Source organism: Carassius auratus, chromosome 32, assembly GCF_003368295.1.
Source record: "Carassius auratus strain Wakin chromosome 32, ASM336829v1, whole genome shotgun sequence".
NCBI lineage: Eukaryota > Metazoa > Chordata > Actinopteri > Cypriniformes > Cyprinidae > Carassius > Carassius auratus.
Window position 1 is genome coordinate 27310163 of NC_039274.1, and position 17222 is coordinate 27327384.

At 35.6% G+C, this 17222-nt stretch overlaps 1 protein-coding gene across 1 annotated transcript in view; it reads left to right on the forward strand.

The window, feature by feature from the left end:
- Positions 1-17222, forward strand: part of LOC113051985 (NT-3 growth factor receptor) — a 93545-nt gene that overhangs the window by 14369 nt on the left and 61954 nt on the right. The window contains exon 3 of the mRNA XM_026216196.1: positions 1587-1658. Coding sequence (XP_026071981.1) covers positions 1587-1658 — 72 coding nt within the window. The remainder of the gene's footprint in view (positions 1-1586; positions 1659-17222) is intronic.

A 17222-nucleotide genomic window follows, 5' to 3' on the forward strand; every position in this document is an offset into this window, starting at 1 on the left:
TGTATCCATCTGTCCATCAGTCTATTTAACCATCCATTGATCTCTCCATTCACCCATACATTCATCTGTTCATCTGCACTTTCATCCGTCCAACTGTTTAACCATGTATTTTCCATCCATCTATCTCTGTTAGTTTGTCCATCTATCTATTTATTAATCCATCCAACCATCTGTCTATCCGGCCATCCATCCATCCATCCATCCCTCTGTCCTTCCATCCAATCATTTGTCCATCCATTAGTCCAACCGTTTTTCTGTCTGTCTGCCATTTATCTGTCTATCCATCCACCTATCTATCTATGTGTCCATCCATCTAATGCAAGTCTTAAAGTGATAGTTAATGCAAATAGAATAATTATGTTACCATTTACTGGTTCCAAACGTGTATAACCTAATTTCTTCTGCAGAACACAAAATGTTATTTATTTTATTGTTTGTAAATGCTGTTTGTACCCAAAATATCTCTTTTGTGTTTGACGGAAGAAAGACACCATGCTGTTTTGGAAGGACATGAGTGTAAGTAAATGGTGACATAATTTTATTTTTGGCTAAACTAGCCTTTTAACCTTGTATAGATCTTGAGGTAATCAAAGTACATAAGGCCTGAAACACATTTGAAGTGCTATGTTTTTTTAATTATTATTATTATTTCTTTTTTTTGCCAAACTTTTCGAGTTCAAACACTGGTAGGGACCACTGACCTGCTCGTAGGGAGTTCACCAGCACATACAGAAGCACAACTGCAGCAGTGCCAGAATGAAATATCTGCCTACACTCGTAATCCCACCCCCACAAGTTCATGCGTGTCACGTGAAGGACCATCAGGAGGATTTCGTAATAAGGCCCCTTGCATTTGTTTTCAGGCTTTTAAGAGCTGAATGGTTAAGTGGAGAAATGGTATAAACATGGCCAACATCCTCCTTATATCTCCCACATAACAGAGATGGATAATTGTATTCCTAGAAATAGTTATAGCTATAGAGCCATCATAATAATAAAACTAATTATGTACTGATTACTGTTCACCGGATAAGGGTGTTCTGAGTGTAATCACTTTTTGCATTAAATTCCTGTAATGAAAAGGATGCAGTCATTACCAATTAATGTGCACAGAGTCTTTAGGATGCACAATTCATTCCAGCTACTGCTGCGGCTCAGTGCTGTAAAATTGGGGACCCTGATGATACCATTATTGTAACGACACTCTCTGAAGAGATGGGAAAGATGGTGAACTGAGATTGCTTCTGCAGTTTGTCATCATAAACGGTGTATATCAAACTGCAAGGCTCTAATGAACTGTTGGCTTCCTCAGGTTTGAATGATCGACATTTGAATGATCGCACCAATGCCAGGTGCAAATGACTAACAACAGGTCCCTCAGTCAAAATTACCGGATGAACTGTGCTGTGTGGAGGCTAATATAAATGTTGGTGGTCTCATCTTATGAAATTGATTTGCCCTCATCATTGCTGGATTGATGCTTGTCATTTGTGGCCAGCCAATGACACCTGTCATTCACAGGTTTTTGAGAGGAACTGTGCATTTTTCATGTGGTCGTCTCTCTCTCTCTCTTTTATTTTTCCCAGGACAATAATAAATTGCAGTTTACGGACAATCCAGGCACGTGCATTTGTGCAGAACCCTCACCTCCGCTACATGTGAGTAAAATGTCTTTCAAGTGTGTTTTTGTCGTTCTCTGAAAGAGTCTTTTAAGTGAATGAATCATTCTTGTTTGCTTCCATGCACTTGTAAACAATGTTGGGCAAGCTACATTTAGTGCATATATTGTAGCTCAGATTGTAATATTAGAAAATAGTAGCTGGTGTAGTGATGCAGTGGATGGAAAGAGTCAATGAGTGAATCAGTGAACAATTCAAAAGATCCGAGTCATTGGGATGACTTTTAAACGTTCTTAAGTTTATTAGTTTCAATCAGAGATCAACTTGATTAGATTTTACTCAGTGTTTTAATGGCATAACTATCAAAAAGTCAAGAATAGCTAGCCATACAAATTGGGCCAATTATTTGTTAGACACATTGTAAAAAATATTTTTCAAAGTTGTAAATAAAACAAAGATTATTGTCAAGTTAAATTTAATTTGTTACTTGCTGTTTCTTTGTAATCAATAGTGAAATTTAATAGCAATTTATTAGTGAAATTTTTGTCTACAAAATGTTTTTTTTTCCATGATTGGAAAGAACAGATGATGTTATTAAAGGAACATGTGACCTGTTGTAAATCAAGTTAATATTATAATCAAATGGAAGTAGCAACATTTTTGTATTTTGACATATTTTCCAATGAAAGGGACTATCGAAAAGGAAAACATGCAGGGACTTGGTTCTATCACTCAGTTGTTGATTGGATGACAGATTGGTTGAATGTGGAGCTTGCAGTCTATTATAAGAAAAGAGTGGGATTTAAGTTTACTAAATGATTGGAGAACTCCAAAATACATCACCAGAGACAAGTCTGTCGTTTCACTGTAAGATCGAGTTGACAATCTAAAAACAAATTGTGAGGTCAAAAAATAAATGTGCATTGATGAATCGTTCACAATAAGATCAATAATATGCATGTGGAAAATAGACAAAGTGAATTTTTATTTTAATGCTAAATTATTTTAAACAATTTTCTGCTGATAACTTTTTTTTTTACATCTGAAATGCAGGTTCCTTTTGGAGATAGGTCTCTTTTGGAAACCATAGCTTTTACTTTTCATGTTGGCTGACCTTTCTTTGAATCCTTGCACAACTAATGGATAGACAGTCTTTTTACCATAGCGAGGATAAATCATTTTAAAACTCCTATTACTAATTTTTTTACCTTTCATGCCAGTAAGCAAAATGTCTGTGACTTTTAATATCTGTCATAGTCTCAGAACCAGAGGAATGCATGGTTTTCTAGAGTATGCAATAATGGTCTCAGGTAAAGGCAAGTGAACAGGTTAAGCACTTATGGGCTAGAAAGTAAAATATCCTGTGTTCACTTGAGGCACGGACAGAGCAGATGGACAGGCTAATTGTGGGCTCATTAAGAAATACAGTCAGGAACTTTAATAAAAAAGATGATGACTACTTATGTCTTATTCAATTGTGGCTCTTAGAGGATTAAAGTGGCCACTTTTGAAGCTGGAATGACCGATGGAAATAAATCACTTTCAGTAACGGGCAGCATTTTCAAAAGACAGAACATACTGATTAGGGAATAAGTTAAGTACAGTACAACTACTGAGATGTTAGACTTCCTTGACTCTGATAGAGTTGATTTTTCTAGTCTGAATAAATGAATCACACTCTCTCTCTGAAGACTATAATAATAATATGCCTATAGAGGTAATAATAATAGTCTTTAATAAGTCTAATGAATATTTTTCCACTTTTGTGCAAAGGAAAGGTTCATTGGGTGTTAAAGGTTCTTCATGGGATTATAAATGCCAAATAAGGAACCTTTATTTTTAAGAGGGTTTAATAAAAACTACATAGTGAGATATATTCTGCATAAAGAAAATTACGCCTGTTTTAATTTCTTCCTTCTATATTTAGTTTCTGATATTCACTGAGACTATTTTCATGCAGTTGCCAGTACCTCAATTTCCTCTTTTGATTTTGGGGTATTCACCCGAGAAAAAAATCTGCAATAACAAGTATATATATATATATATAAGTAGATTATTTTACATTTCTGGCATGCATTTTATGTTTGACTGATAGCACACTCTTTAATGTCGACCACATTTCCATCAAAATTAATTCCCCAGCCCCCTAAAGAAAACCGCTTGATGATTCCACGCATGGACTTAAATGAACCTTTCTGTTTTTATGCGTCCTAAACGTCCTGTGTTTTAAATGACGGGGCACAGACTGGGTGGCCAGACGTTGTGTCTCCACAGCCCACATATCAACAGGAGCCTAATAAATTTGAAGGACCCATTGTAGGGAAGGAGGAAAGGTCATATCCTCTTGGGAGGGTGGAGAGTCTCTCCCTCATTAAGTCTTTCTCCTCTACGTGATTCTCCTTTCTTCACCGAACCCCCTCCTCTGACATCAAATATCGTGTGTTCATTTTTAACATGACTTAGATCGGCACAAGAATATTTCTAATAAAATGACTTTAGTGTAGGGCTGAGTAATGTTATGTGTGAAATACAGCTAGACATATTGAAATATTACAATAGTGGAAATGCTTTTTGTTGGTCACATTTTTGACGTTTCATCATACTTTACTTATGGTCTAGTACATACTGTCCTTTTTACAATTATGGGTTATGTGAAGTATACATATTTGTGATGCAGCGGCATGGCTATGTAGTACAGGACACAGTTTTTGTAAATATTGTTATTTTGGCTTTTTTAATGCATGAAATATGATTTAAATAAGTGTTTTTTGGCGCTTCATTCATGTGGAAATTCAAACTGAATTTAGAAAGCTGTATTGCATATATTCAGAGAATCTGATTTATTCTCAGTCACAAGTTTCTTTCACTCTAGCTGTAAACATGCATTTTAATAATTTTTACGTTTGAATTTAATACCCTGGCTGTGCATAGCTGTCGCTGAACTAATTATCATGCATTGCACATGCTGTTGTGTAAAGCACTCTAGAGCCAACAGCACAAACACCAAGTAAATAAAGTTAGAAAAAGAACAGTTATGTAGATGCGTATAATAGGACAGTCAGATGCATTAACCGCCTTAGATGATTAACTTACATATTCTAAATATAACATGCTTTATGGAATATTAAAAGCCAATCAAAAAAAGGGTTTGGGTTGCCAAGGACAGCAAAGAAAACCAAAAATACCCCAAGCTCAATCCCATTACCAGATTTTGATTTGTACAAGACTCAAAAAGGCACATTATACATTAGTGGACATAAAAAGAAATTACAGGATCTGTCTGAGAAGGATGTTGTGCCATTTGTATAATTTTATTCATAATTTAATAGCTTTTTATGAAAAGACTACTAATAGGCTGAATACAATGAATGGTAATTAGAACAACTGTATTATATTACAATCTTTTTATTTATTTATTAAGCTTTATATGTGTGACTATAAATAAAATGACCTCAAAATCAGTACTTTCAAGTTGTATTTTTAGTATAAAAGCCCTGGGATCCTGCACTGATCTTAAGAGCTTTTGCCCAGTGAAGCCTGATTTGTTTTTGTGGTCTTACTGATATGTTGTTTCTTCTGACAGATCACTTTACCCCATCACGACACTTATGTGGACTCACAAGAGAATGACATCGGCTTTTTTTTTTTGGTCCTAAATGTTTTTGTCAGACTAGTCAGATTCCATTTGGCAGATGCAGCATGTATTGTTCATCGAGACAACAGTGGTGGTAAAATGGTCTTTTCTGATTACATTTATTTACAGTTAGTGTCCATGCATGTTACAGTGTATTTTTCAAATGTGAGCTTATATTTTCTCATGCACAACAGCTGTAAATGATATAAAGCGCTATCATGGAACACTATTATGGACTATTATAATATTGTCCTATAATGGACACTTAGAGCTCAATCATTAGTTCAAGACTGAAAACTGTATCGGCCGTGAACATTGTTTGTTTCACGTGACTGGTGCACCACCTGACTATAAGAAGTCACTTGCAATTTTTGTGCAAAATGTGCATTAGATGGCCAGTGAACAGACTGTAAGCTACCCACAGATTTGGATGTAGCTAAGTAGGAAGATTTTAGAGGCTGTGAAAGCTTTCCAAATATCCCCGTAAGATATGCAGAACACACAGCATTTAGCCTTTGCGGGTGATAAGCTAATAGCTGTGGTTGGGTACATAGAGGGGTCTGTCCACTAACGTGATCCTCTGCTTGAATTAATTGCTGCTTTTGCTAAAGGTTGAATGTTACACTCTTTCGTTTGTTACACTGCGTTTGGATAGGCTTGGGAAGCACTCCGTCTCTCTTTGTGGTTTCAAAACATTAAAGGCGTTATTATAACACCATACATTTTTAAAAATCTATTTTTTTTTTTCAGAAATACATTTTTAAAGATTCAATTTACATTGTTAAGGCACTTTGCATCTTTGCATTGTAAAAAAATCTAACATTAATCCATTTCGAATATTGCCTTGCGTGCAGTGTATAATGTAGCTGTCTGTGAGTGTAAACTGCAATTCTGCAAAGTTGTGAAGCCGAAGTCGTTGTGAAAAAACGAATCGTGTGAATCAGTGTCTGGTTGATCAACTAAATGTTTCATCATCGGACTCGGGCTTGAATTTATAGGGTAAAATCAATACCATGCTTTCTCTCTATACATTCTCTCTATAACAAAGTACTGGGCCAATCAGAGCAGAGTAGGCTCACGCAAAGGAGGGGTTTAGAGAGACTTCTTCTAACTGCTTTGTACGAATTTGTTTTATGAATCATTGAGATATGCAGTGAAATTAAATGTAGATTGTTAAGAAACAAAAGTGTTTTTTGACTTTGCATGCATGTAAAACTGGTGTATGAGCCTCCCAAGTCCCAAAACAACACTAGGAACCTTAAAAATGGCATAAGAGGTGCACTTTAATGTCATACGTTTTTCGTTTGTCTTGTATTGAATGCTGTGCCTTTTTAAATGAAAAAATAGAAAATGTGTCAAGAGTTGTCTGACTTCATTTTTGTTAAATGTCCCATCTGGGTTTCATTCCATGAATAAATTATCCGTTGAGAAGTACTTCATCATTTACTGATAAACGGCAGCATGTCTTGGGATCTTGCACATCTTACGTAGTGCTACTTCATGAAAAGAAAGTAAATGTTCTACTGTGTCATTGTAGAATAGCTTTCCAATATTGAATCACTAGCCCGAGATTAGATTTATACTGTATTTTATTACTGATGGCTTGCCTTGCTTGTCCTGCAGAGCTGTTTGGCCTGTGTCAGTTGGGACACCAGCTAATCATCTGCCATGATTTGCACTTAAATTTGGTTGTCAATCAGCAACAGAACACATTTTCTTTTCATTTATTCTAATGAATATTTGCTTTTGCTCATGCATCCAGGTTTTAGGAATTGTTCACCCAAAAATGATAATTTTCTGAAAGCATCTGTCAGTGGAGGCTAAAGATGATCTATAGTGAGTCGCTGTAATTTCAAGATGGCAGATATATAATACATAAGTCAAATGTATTGTTGTTTCTGCGGGCTAAAAATAATATAATTGACCCCCCACACCCCACCCCACGAGATTTCTGTCTTTTAAATAAGATTAGGGAATATTGATTCACCCCAGCTCACATGCTTTGCTCAGTCAGCAGGTTGGATTTTGACAGACAGTAACGGGCGCTCGTCCTGACACTCTGTGTACACAGGTAAAGACAGCCTCTCTGAGCCGCTGTCACTCACTCCAGTCTGAAATGTTTTATCACAGCTGCGAGCTCAAGCTCATCACTGTCGGCTCAAACTCCGGGGGATTGTGGGAATATGTCTTCCATTCACACCCCGTCCACTCACCGTCGGGCTCATCTTGTTTTAGCCGGCTTTCTCAACAACAGCTGATAGTTGAGTCTGCAGCACAGAAGAGGATGCGTTTCATCCGAGACAATAAAAAAAAAGTTTGTTGGTGTACTCATTGTACATTGTTCAGTCTCAGTTGGGCGGCCTGTTTAACATAATTGAAGAAAAATGTGAACAAAAACTGAACTCACAGTGACATTTATTCAAGTGGTTTCTGAGATGTTTCAGGCAGTGAGCTGAGCTGTTTACATGACTGGTTCAGTGCTGCAAATTTGCACATATAATTACATTTTTATTTCCATTTTAGATTTTTTTTCCTGCGGTAACTGTTCTCTTCGTATAAGAAACAATCATGCTTTTATCGAATTACAGGCTGCAGCTGCATTCATCTTCATTCTTTCTGAATCATTTCACTTTCTTGAACAAAATGAGTAATAAAGTTAAGTCTAAAACTGATATTTAAATATAAATGTGAAGCTGAAGCAATATGCATGGACCATTATGACATGAGGACTTAATGGTTACACTTTAAAATTTTGATTTGCACCCCTCCCCCTTAATTATACAACTAACGGTAATCAAATAATAAAAATGAAAGAATTTTCACATATAGCATGGCTTAGTTAAAACTGAAAGTGTTGGACATTCATTTGTAGCATGCTGTACTGTACAAGCGCAGGTTTCATGCACAATGTTATGCTCACGCTGTGGATGTATCTGACTGATCTAATTTAAACCCACAGAAGCCAAACAGGCCAGAGCGCTCCTGTCAGGTTAGGCCTCCAGACAGTAGGACTCTGGCATTGTCGTCTCACAATTTTTTTTATTTTTTGCTTGCCATATCGGTCAGCTTGGCAGAGATGATGCCAATAACTAAAACAGGAAACTATGTGGGCAGTGTGATTTCATTTCATATCCCACCACTATTCAGTACATCCTTTATAGTCAACAGCTGACTTCTAGATTTTTTTTTTTTCTTTGGGCCAGACAGTAAGTCACGAGAAGCCATCATTTACAGTGATTATTCCTAGGGTGGCCATACATCCTCTTTAGATGTACTTTGGGTTTGTTTGTTTTTATTATTGACATGCTCTCTACAGTCCTCATATATTCTATCTACGTGAATTTGCATTGCTGTACTGACATCTATTTCAGAATTTTTTTTTTCTTTGAATAGGAAGTATACTTTGTACAGAATCCTGAAAAAACAAGTATCATGATTGCTACAAACTGTGTTCAACAACTGATAATAAGAAATGTTACTTAAGCAGCAAATCGGCATATTAGAATGATTTCTGAAGGATAGTGTGACACTGAAGACTGAAGTAATGGTGCTGAAAATTCAGCTTTGCCATCATAGGAATAAATTACATTTTAAAATATTTTTAAATAGAAAACAGTTATTTTAAATTGTAATAATATTTCACAATATTACTTTTTTTTTTTTAAATCAAATAAGCATCTTTGATGAGCATAGGAGTATATTGTTAAGTATCTCTTTCCACACTTGGTTGATCTGGTTGATCTCTTTGATATAGTGCGTCCAATTACGTGAAGAAAACCAAATCTCTAGCCAATCCACCAGATCAAGGCAGCCCGCTGATTGAGTTTTGCAGGGGCATGCAGCTTTGCTCCAAACAGCGTTACCCTGTGCCAGTTCAACATTGCCATCTGCCCCTGTCTCTCAACTCATCAGAGCAGCTGAAGGTGGCGGGCCCAGGTGCCAGGGCACGGCGGCTGCGTGGATGACAGCTTTGAGCTGCTGTGAGGTGCCGGCATTCTGCCAGGTCTGGGCACAGTGACAGCGCGGCATTCATTAGTGCCCCTCACACCTCTATCATTCACAGGACCCTATAGTGTCTGTCCTGACAAGCCTTGCCCTTATTGGTGCATTTAAGGGTTGGGCTGTATAACAGTACAGAGTGAGCTATGGTAGAAATGAGTTTAAGTAAATACTGTATAACACTGTTTAAAAGTTTGGGGTCGATAAGCTTTTTTATTATTTTTTTATTTTATTTTTAAAGAAGTCTCTTCTGCTTACCAAGGATGCGTTTATTTGATCAAAAATCATTCCTGTGATGGTAAAGCTGAATTTTCAGCATCAATTTAATCATTTTTTATTTAATCAAGTGTCCTTGATGGAATAAAATAGATGTAATGATATACAATGATATAAAATGAAAGCTTTTAGTCTAGAGTGTGGGATCGATCTATACCAGATCGATCTGTACCAGTTCTTGTTTTTTGTTAGCATGACTCATAAATATTAATTAGGTGACATTCACCCAATAGTCATAAATATTTTTTTCTAAAGCTGCTGACTCTGAAAATCTTTTCTAATAAGCACATTTGTCTTGTAATTCTTTACAAATATCTAAACAACAAAATTAGTAGAGAATATTAAAAATACTACAACCTATTTTAAGGAAGTATTTTAGAAAGCACCTCATTCGCATTATTATTTTCTTTTCTTTTATTAATTGCATTAAGCATAAACCTTACAGGATTTTAATTTATGCTTAATTAAGCATAAATCTTACAGGATTTTAATTTATGCTTAAAAAAAGATACAACTATTTGCCAAGAAACTTAGAAAAAGCAGAACACAGTTTAGCAAAGTGTTGATTCCTTTGTAGGATTTTGGGAAAGTGAACAGGTGACTTTTATAGACCGTGCTTTCGCTACTGTTGACAGCTGATGAGACTCCAAATGGATTTATGAATGAAATAGGAGAGCTATTGAAGGAAACAGCAGAGAGGTAGTTCCACCTGCTGGGTGCAGAGACCACCCGGAGGAACTGAAACACAGGCGATGCTTGATTCGGTCTGGCTGCAGTAGCAGTGGATCTTTCATGTCCCAAGTGTTTTTGTTCCCTACCTGAGCTTATTTCCTCTCTTTTAAAGCATCTCCTGCCAGGATTATGCTTGAAAGCATGATGTCCCATCTCATGAATCTATTTCCTCTCCTCATTGTGCAATCACTGAAAACCAGCGTCATCAAAGCCAGACAATCAAAGGGGACAGTATTCGAAAAGCCATTTGTGGGGCAGAGCATCTTGTGCAATGCAATCCTCTCAGTTTTCTAATTCAGAGACCTGCAATATATTACATTTAAAGTACCTTTTTTGTTTTCCCTCTTTTTGGTGCCACAGAGCGTGCAAACACTGATGAAATGAGTCAGTTATTTTATACAAAACCGGTGCATATTACTGTTTCTGTCTATTAAAAAGGCTTTTTCTACAGCAAAGAGCAACTGGAATGCATTTACACTGAACAAGGCATTAATGGAGCCTTTTTAAACTATTATTGAACTTGCGTGCCTTTCAATGCAACTTCTCAGTAATTAACATGAGTGTGTTGATGTGAAAATAACACATTCTGTTAACAGCACCCACTTGTGTCTGGAAAAAAAATATTTCTATTGTGGTTCCTGTTGTTGCATTTAAGGGTTGAAAACTTTCTTTGAATGTCTTAATATTAGTGAGTTTAGAGAGCCATTATGATAACTGGGGATGCACCGTTCACAATTTTTCATGGCTAATTCCGATTGCTGAATTTTTACAAGCAAATTGGCCAATTCCAATACTGACTGCCATTTTTTCTTTATTAAAGCAAGAAACAAGAAAGAATGAAAGAGTACATATAAAACATGTTCATTTGTTGTAATACAGGCTAAACTGGCTTCAAACAACAAAAATCTGTAGCAATTTGAAATTAAAGGCGACATCGCATTAAATTTAAACAAATTATTTTATTTTAAGTTAGACATCACTTTAATGTTTCATGCTTTAGAATACTGTGAATTTTGTGACATAATTCCTGTCTGATTATTTTTCTCTCCAAATGTTGTGCTTTAGAGAAAAGAAGGAAATCTCTGATTACTGTTCACTAACAGTATAAACATTTTGAATTAACTTTTATTGTTTATATATATATATATATATATATATATATATATATATATATATATATATATATATATATATATATATATATATATATATATATATATATATATAATATATGTAGCTTCAGAACTAAACTAAAATAATCAATTTTAAAATGAAACATATATTTTAACTTTAGTTAGATTACACTTTTATGTTTCATGGTTTAGAACGCTGTGAAGTCTTTGAAACTCCTTTGATACCTGCCAAGTTTTCCAAAGTTTTGCCATGAAAGAATAGCTGTTCACCCTATATTGATACAGACAGTAAAGAGGATCTTTCACCACTGTTACTGATCAACATACACTGACGATTGGATTGCCAAACGTTGTAGGTCTCACAAGCTGTGCATTCAATTTAAAGCAGGTATCTGCAGTTCTGAATAATAGACGGCAGCATGACTCAGCCTCGTGGAGAGAGAAAGAGAGAAAGGCAGAGGGAACTGAACAGGGTGGGTGGCACCATAGCAGCATCTCTGACAACACAGATCTTAAAAGTTAGCTTTAGTCAAGCCAAAAACAGACACTGGCAGAACTCCATCTCAGCCCTTGAACCAGAGCTGAGCAATTAAGATCCCAGTTGGTATTTCTTTCCCCAAGCATGTCATTCCAGGGATCTTTCTAAAGAAAAAAGAGAAATGTTCAGCCAGTCTTTAAATGTGCACAGCTTAACTCCGTTTATGTCTCAATGTGTGTTTACACAGCCTGTAACCTTTCTGTGATGGATTGATTGATTTGAGGAGCTCTGTGCAGAGCTTCATGTGGCTGTATTGGTTGCTAGATGTTATGTTAAGGAAAAGATGTAATTGTATATAGCTGTAAAAGGTAGCCTATGTACTGTATAACGCTGACAGCTTCCTTCACCTTCACAGGGCATCTCTTATGATTAAAAGTTGAATTGAATCGGGCTCAGTTTATGTCCCAATACACCCCCCACCCCCCTCTCTTTCTATTTAAAAGACTGGGACATTAATATAAAAATAAATAAAATTAAAAATATTACTTAATAATTAAAAATATTACTAAAACTATAAAATGTTATATAAATAATTCTAAAATAAAACTGGTGTTCAGTGAAATTCTGTAACACTTTAGAATAGGAAAAAATATTCACTATTAACTAATTGCATATTAGTATTAACATATTGACTATTTATATATATATAAAAACATATATGTTTTAATGTTTTAAATTTTATACTTTTAATATTTTCAGTTCAGATTTCTGTTAGTTTTTTTTTCATTCTATTTATTTTTATTTGTGTTTTTGGTAACTGAAGTATTTATGTCATAATTTCTTTAACAAATTGTAGAAAAACAGTAGTCCACTCCACGTGTGACGATGTGTGGTTCCTGTTATTAGCTCTGAATCACTGGCCTGCCTCTCGTATTGAAATCCCTCACTGACCCACACATAAACAGTTGCATCAGAAGCGAGTAGCAGAATGCCTGTGAGCACATTATGATGATTCATAAACCTCCTCTGTATATCACTGATTGGTGCGAGGTTACATGAGTCTCATTTTATTCTGAATCGTATTGAGGAAGTATATCCTTACATGTATTTTCGACTGATAATGTGGTTCTCAGAGCTTTTAAAAGACTGTGTAGTTTGTTTCCCAGCTGTGGTTGATTAACATACAGTATTCATGTCTCATGGTATTTACCTGATACTCAACAGCACATGATCATGGTATTACAGTGGTACTCTTTAGATTTTACATCTGAATAGTTAATTTGTGCGTGTTGCAGCAAGTACAGTATCCATCAAATGAATATATGGCAGTCTAAGATCATAACTTTTCTGTGAAACATACAGAAAAATATCCTTCACAGACGTTCGGGAGTTCAGAATTGGAAAATGCAAATGTTCTTAGGCATGACTATTTTGGTATCTCCTTCCTAGACTGCAACTTAAAAAAAAAAAAAAAATCAATGAATTCTGTGTGACTCCTGCACAACTGGTGGCAAATTAATTTATTTCCATAGTCATTAACTACCATCCACCCTGTTCAATTTGCACTGACATTTTTCTTCACAGTGATGAAAGATGACCTTTTAAAAGAGCAGCTCCTGAAATATGCAGGTGGCTCTGCACAAAACACCAAAACATTTAGATTTACACTGAAGGCGTTTAGCAGACTCTCTTATCTGGGAAGACTTGCAAAAGTGTTAGATTCTTTAGAGAAAATTGCTGCTGTGGTCTACCAACCACAGTATTCATTTGTTAAATTTGTTTTCATCAGGCATTACTCCAACCTTCAGTAGCACATGGTCTTATAGAAATCCTTCTAATATGCTGATTTGCTGCTCAAGAAACATCAATTTTAACAATATTTTTTTTAACAATATTTTTGATGTAATACATTTTTTCAGGATTTTTTTATGAATAGAAAAGAACAGCATTTGTTTGAAATTTGTAATCGTGTTTAAGTCTTTATGATCAATTTAATGCTTATCAGGACGCAAATGTATTAAGTGTAGCTTTTTATAGAAAATAAAAACTACACCAATTAAGCATTTCTACTTTATTCTTTTAAAATACCCCAAATGCATGTACATAAACCATTTAGTATTGTACTTATTAACTCAATGCTTCATCTGTGTTAGTTAAGGTGGGAATTATTATCACACGATACTGATTGATGGATCTCACAATGGAAATTAATAGAAATTATGCTTCTATCACAATAACAAAGTAAACATGTTAATAGCAATAAAGCCCAAATGGATGTTGAGAATGGGGTCTATCAAACTGGACAACAAATTGCACCCATTATATATAGAGAAATACTAAATAGAAGGCGACAAGATTATGCAGCCTTAAGAAACCTAATTTTAAAAATCTCTCTCTCTCTCTCTCTCTCTCTATATATATATATACAATATTCAGGATAAAGCAATCCCAGAATGCATTGCGACAAATGGAAATTCTAAATGTAGCACATTTCATTTAATAGTAAATAAAAAAGTGTACAATTTTAACCACTAGGTTAAATCACCTGAGCAGTTGCATTGTTGGGCTTTGGAGCTTGATCCAGACATCAATAGCGGGTTCATAGCAGCAGAGGAAATACATATGAATACCTGGCCTGGTTTAGGATCAGCTGGGCTGCAGCATTCTGTGCTGCAGACATTTTATTGCTTATACTGGGCCGTCGGCCAACAGCGAGTTGCAATAATGAAGATGAGACCAGTGTAGAGGCTGTACTGTTGTAAATCTCCTGTCCAGCAGACAGGAATAGAGATCTAGTGCTTTGAATTCACAGGATTGTCATTATCTTAAAGGGGTCAGATGATGAGCAATCACATTTTCCTTGATCTTCTGAGATAAATGAGTTTGATGTACTATGGATATGTACTGTGACTTTCACAACTCAAAAGTTCCTCCCCAGAAGCACTGCTTATTGAAAGGAGACTGCAAAACTGATTTTTCTTAACTTCTTGCACAACTTTCTGATGTCCGACTGACACATTGGATTCTCACCAGTGGATCCTCTGCAGTGAATGGGTGCCGTCAAAATAAGAGTCCAAACAGCTGATAAAAACATCACAATAACCCACAAGTAATCCACACCACTCCAGTCCATAAATTAACAGCTTGTGAAGTGAAGGGCTGAGTGTTTGTAAGAAATAAATCCATCAAGACATTTTTAACTTCAAACCATTGCTTCCAACTAAAATAAAAGTCCTCTGTTCAAAATATTGCTTTCTCCAATGAAGAATGCATCTCGCCTGAATCAGGAAAGAAAAATGCCCAGATCAAGCACCATTTAGTGAGGCAGTCCAAAACAGTGCTAACGAAATATGTTTATATTTAAATATGTATATATTTTATAGAGGACAAATATGCAATGGACTTTTTCAACTGAAGTATGGAGTATGGCCTGTTTTTGTTATTTTGGCCAGAAACGACGGTTTAAAGTTAGAATGCCTCGATGGATTTGTTCCTTGCAAAAGTGCAGCTTTTCACTTCACCAGATGTCAATTGGTTGACTTGAGTGGTGTGGACTACTTGTGGGTTATTGCAATTTTTTTAGCAGTTGTTTGGACTCTCATTCTGACGGCACCCATTCACTGCAGAGGATCCATTAGTGATCAAGTAATGCTAAATTTCTCCAAATATATTCCAGTGAAGAAACAAACTCTGCACCTTAGAGTTTTAATTTTTGTATGAACTATTCCTTTTAACACATGTGTAGTTACATGATGTTTTTTTGTACAATTCAGTTCAATTCAATTCAAGCTTATTTGTACAGCGCTTTTCACGATGCAAAGCAGCTTAAAATTCTAGTTTCTACATTATATTAAGGAGTAGCTGATCAGCTCGTACAGACATTTGGCTGGTCTGGACATGGTGAGTTAAAAACAGAAAGCATAGAGATGTTATTCCTAAACATCAAATCAAAAAATATAGAAAAGTCTGCCAAACCTTGTGCTATTTCTAACTGTGTGTAGCACCTGTCACTCTGCATATCCTTCTAAACAATCCCAATGTTAGAAACGAGCAGCTGAACCTTATTTTTAACAGGTGCCTGATCATTTCAGTCCCACTTTATTCATTTATGCGGCATATTTCAGCTCAGACTGTTTTGTGATTTTGTCACAATGTGCATGGCTTTGCAAAGACTCTGGATAAGATGCTAACAAACTATTTTGGACCCCCACAATGAAAAGCAAAGTTTCTTTTAAAGAAAAATATTTCGTAATAGATTAGCTGCAGGTAAACAATCCCTTGCCAATTTATAACGAATAATCTATTCAATCTATAATATTTCAGATAAAATTATCTTAAACCGCACATACATTCTGATGTTAATGTTAATGTTATGTCAGGCTGGTTTTTTGATAGCACTACAGAGATACTGAAAATAACACTTTCATATGCTTCACCTTTAAGTAACACCCACAAAGATGTGCAATTACACAGATTGACTTATGCAACACATTTTAATAAGACTCCATCAGAAGCTCTTGAAGCAGAAACTGAATGCTTGAATTACTATGAGTTTCAAATAAAAACCGACTAATGGTCAAAGGCTTCTGTCAGAGTGTAAGCGTGTGTGTTTTTGAGTGTGTGTTGTGGGTGTTGACACTTTAAAGCACACAGCGGCAACAAAGCCCCTCCCCATGCATCAGACCGCATCAGAGAGCTTGTTGCTATGGCGACAGGCTTTGGCAGCCAGCAGTGCTTGTTATAAAACTCATAAGAGTTTCTAATGACCCTGAGAATATGCCAGTCGTCTAGTCAAAATAGCTTCTTATAAGACATGCATCCACCACTCCAGCCACCTCACAGCTGTGTGCTTCTCGAAAGAGCAGATTTCTAGGGGAAAAAATGCTATGTGGCTGCTTACTGGTCAAAGTTAAAAGAGGCCATCTGCAAGTCTTAATGATATTCTGTTTCTAAATGTGGTTTGGGTCTCTTCTTGAGTGTAATTTTGTGAGATTCTTCCTATTTAATCATGCACTTGTGCAAAACATGTATGACTGATCTTTATAATCAAGCTGCACAATTTGAGTATTCTGTATCGCAAATAAGACGAGTTACAGTATATAATAAATAGAAAAATAGTAATATTGTGCAATATTATTCAAAATAGCTTTAATAACATTTAAATTTCTCTTCTCTTCTCTTCTCTTCTCTTCAAAACACTATTTTTGTGAAAACAGTAATACATATTTATTTCAGAATTGTTTGATGACAAAAATTGTCTGATGAATAGCAAGTTAAAAAACAGCATTTATTTGAAAAATAAATGTTTTGTAAGATTATAAAACTCTTAACTGACACTTTTGATTAATTTT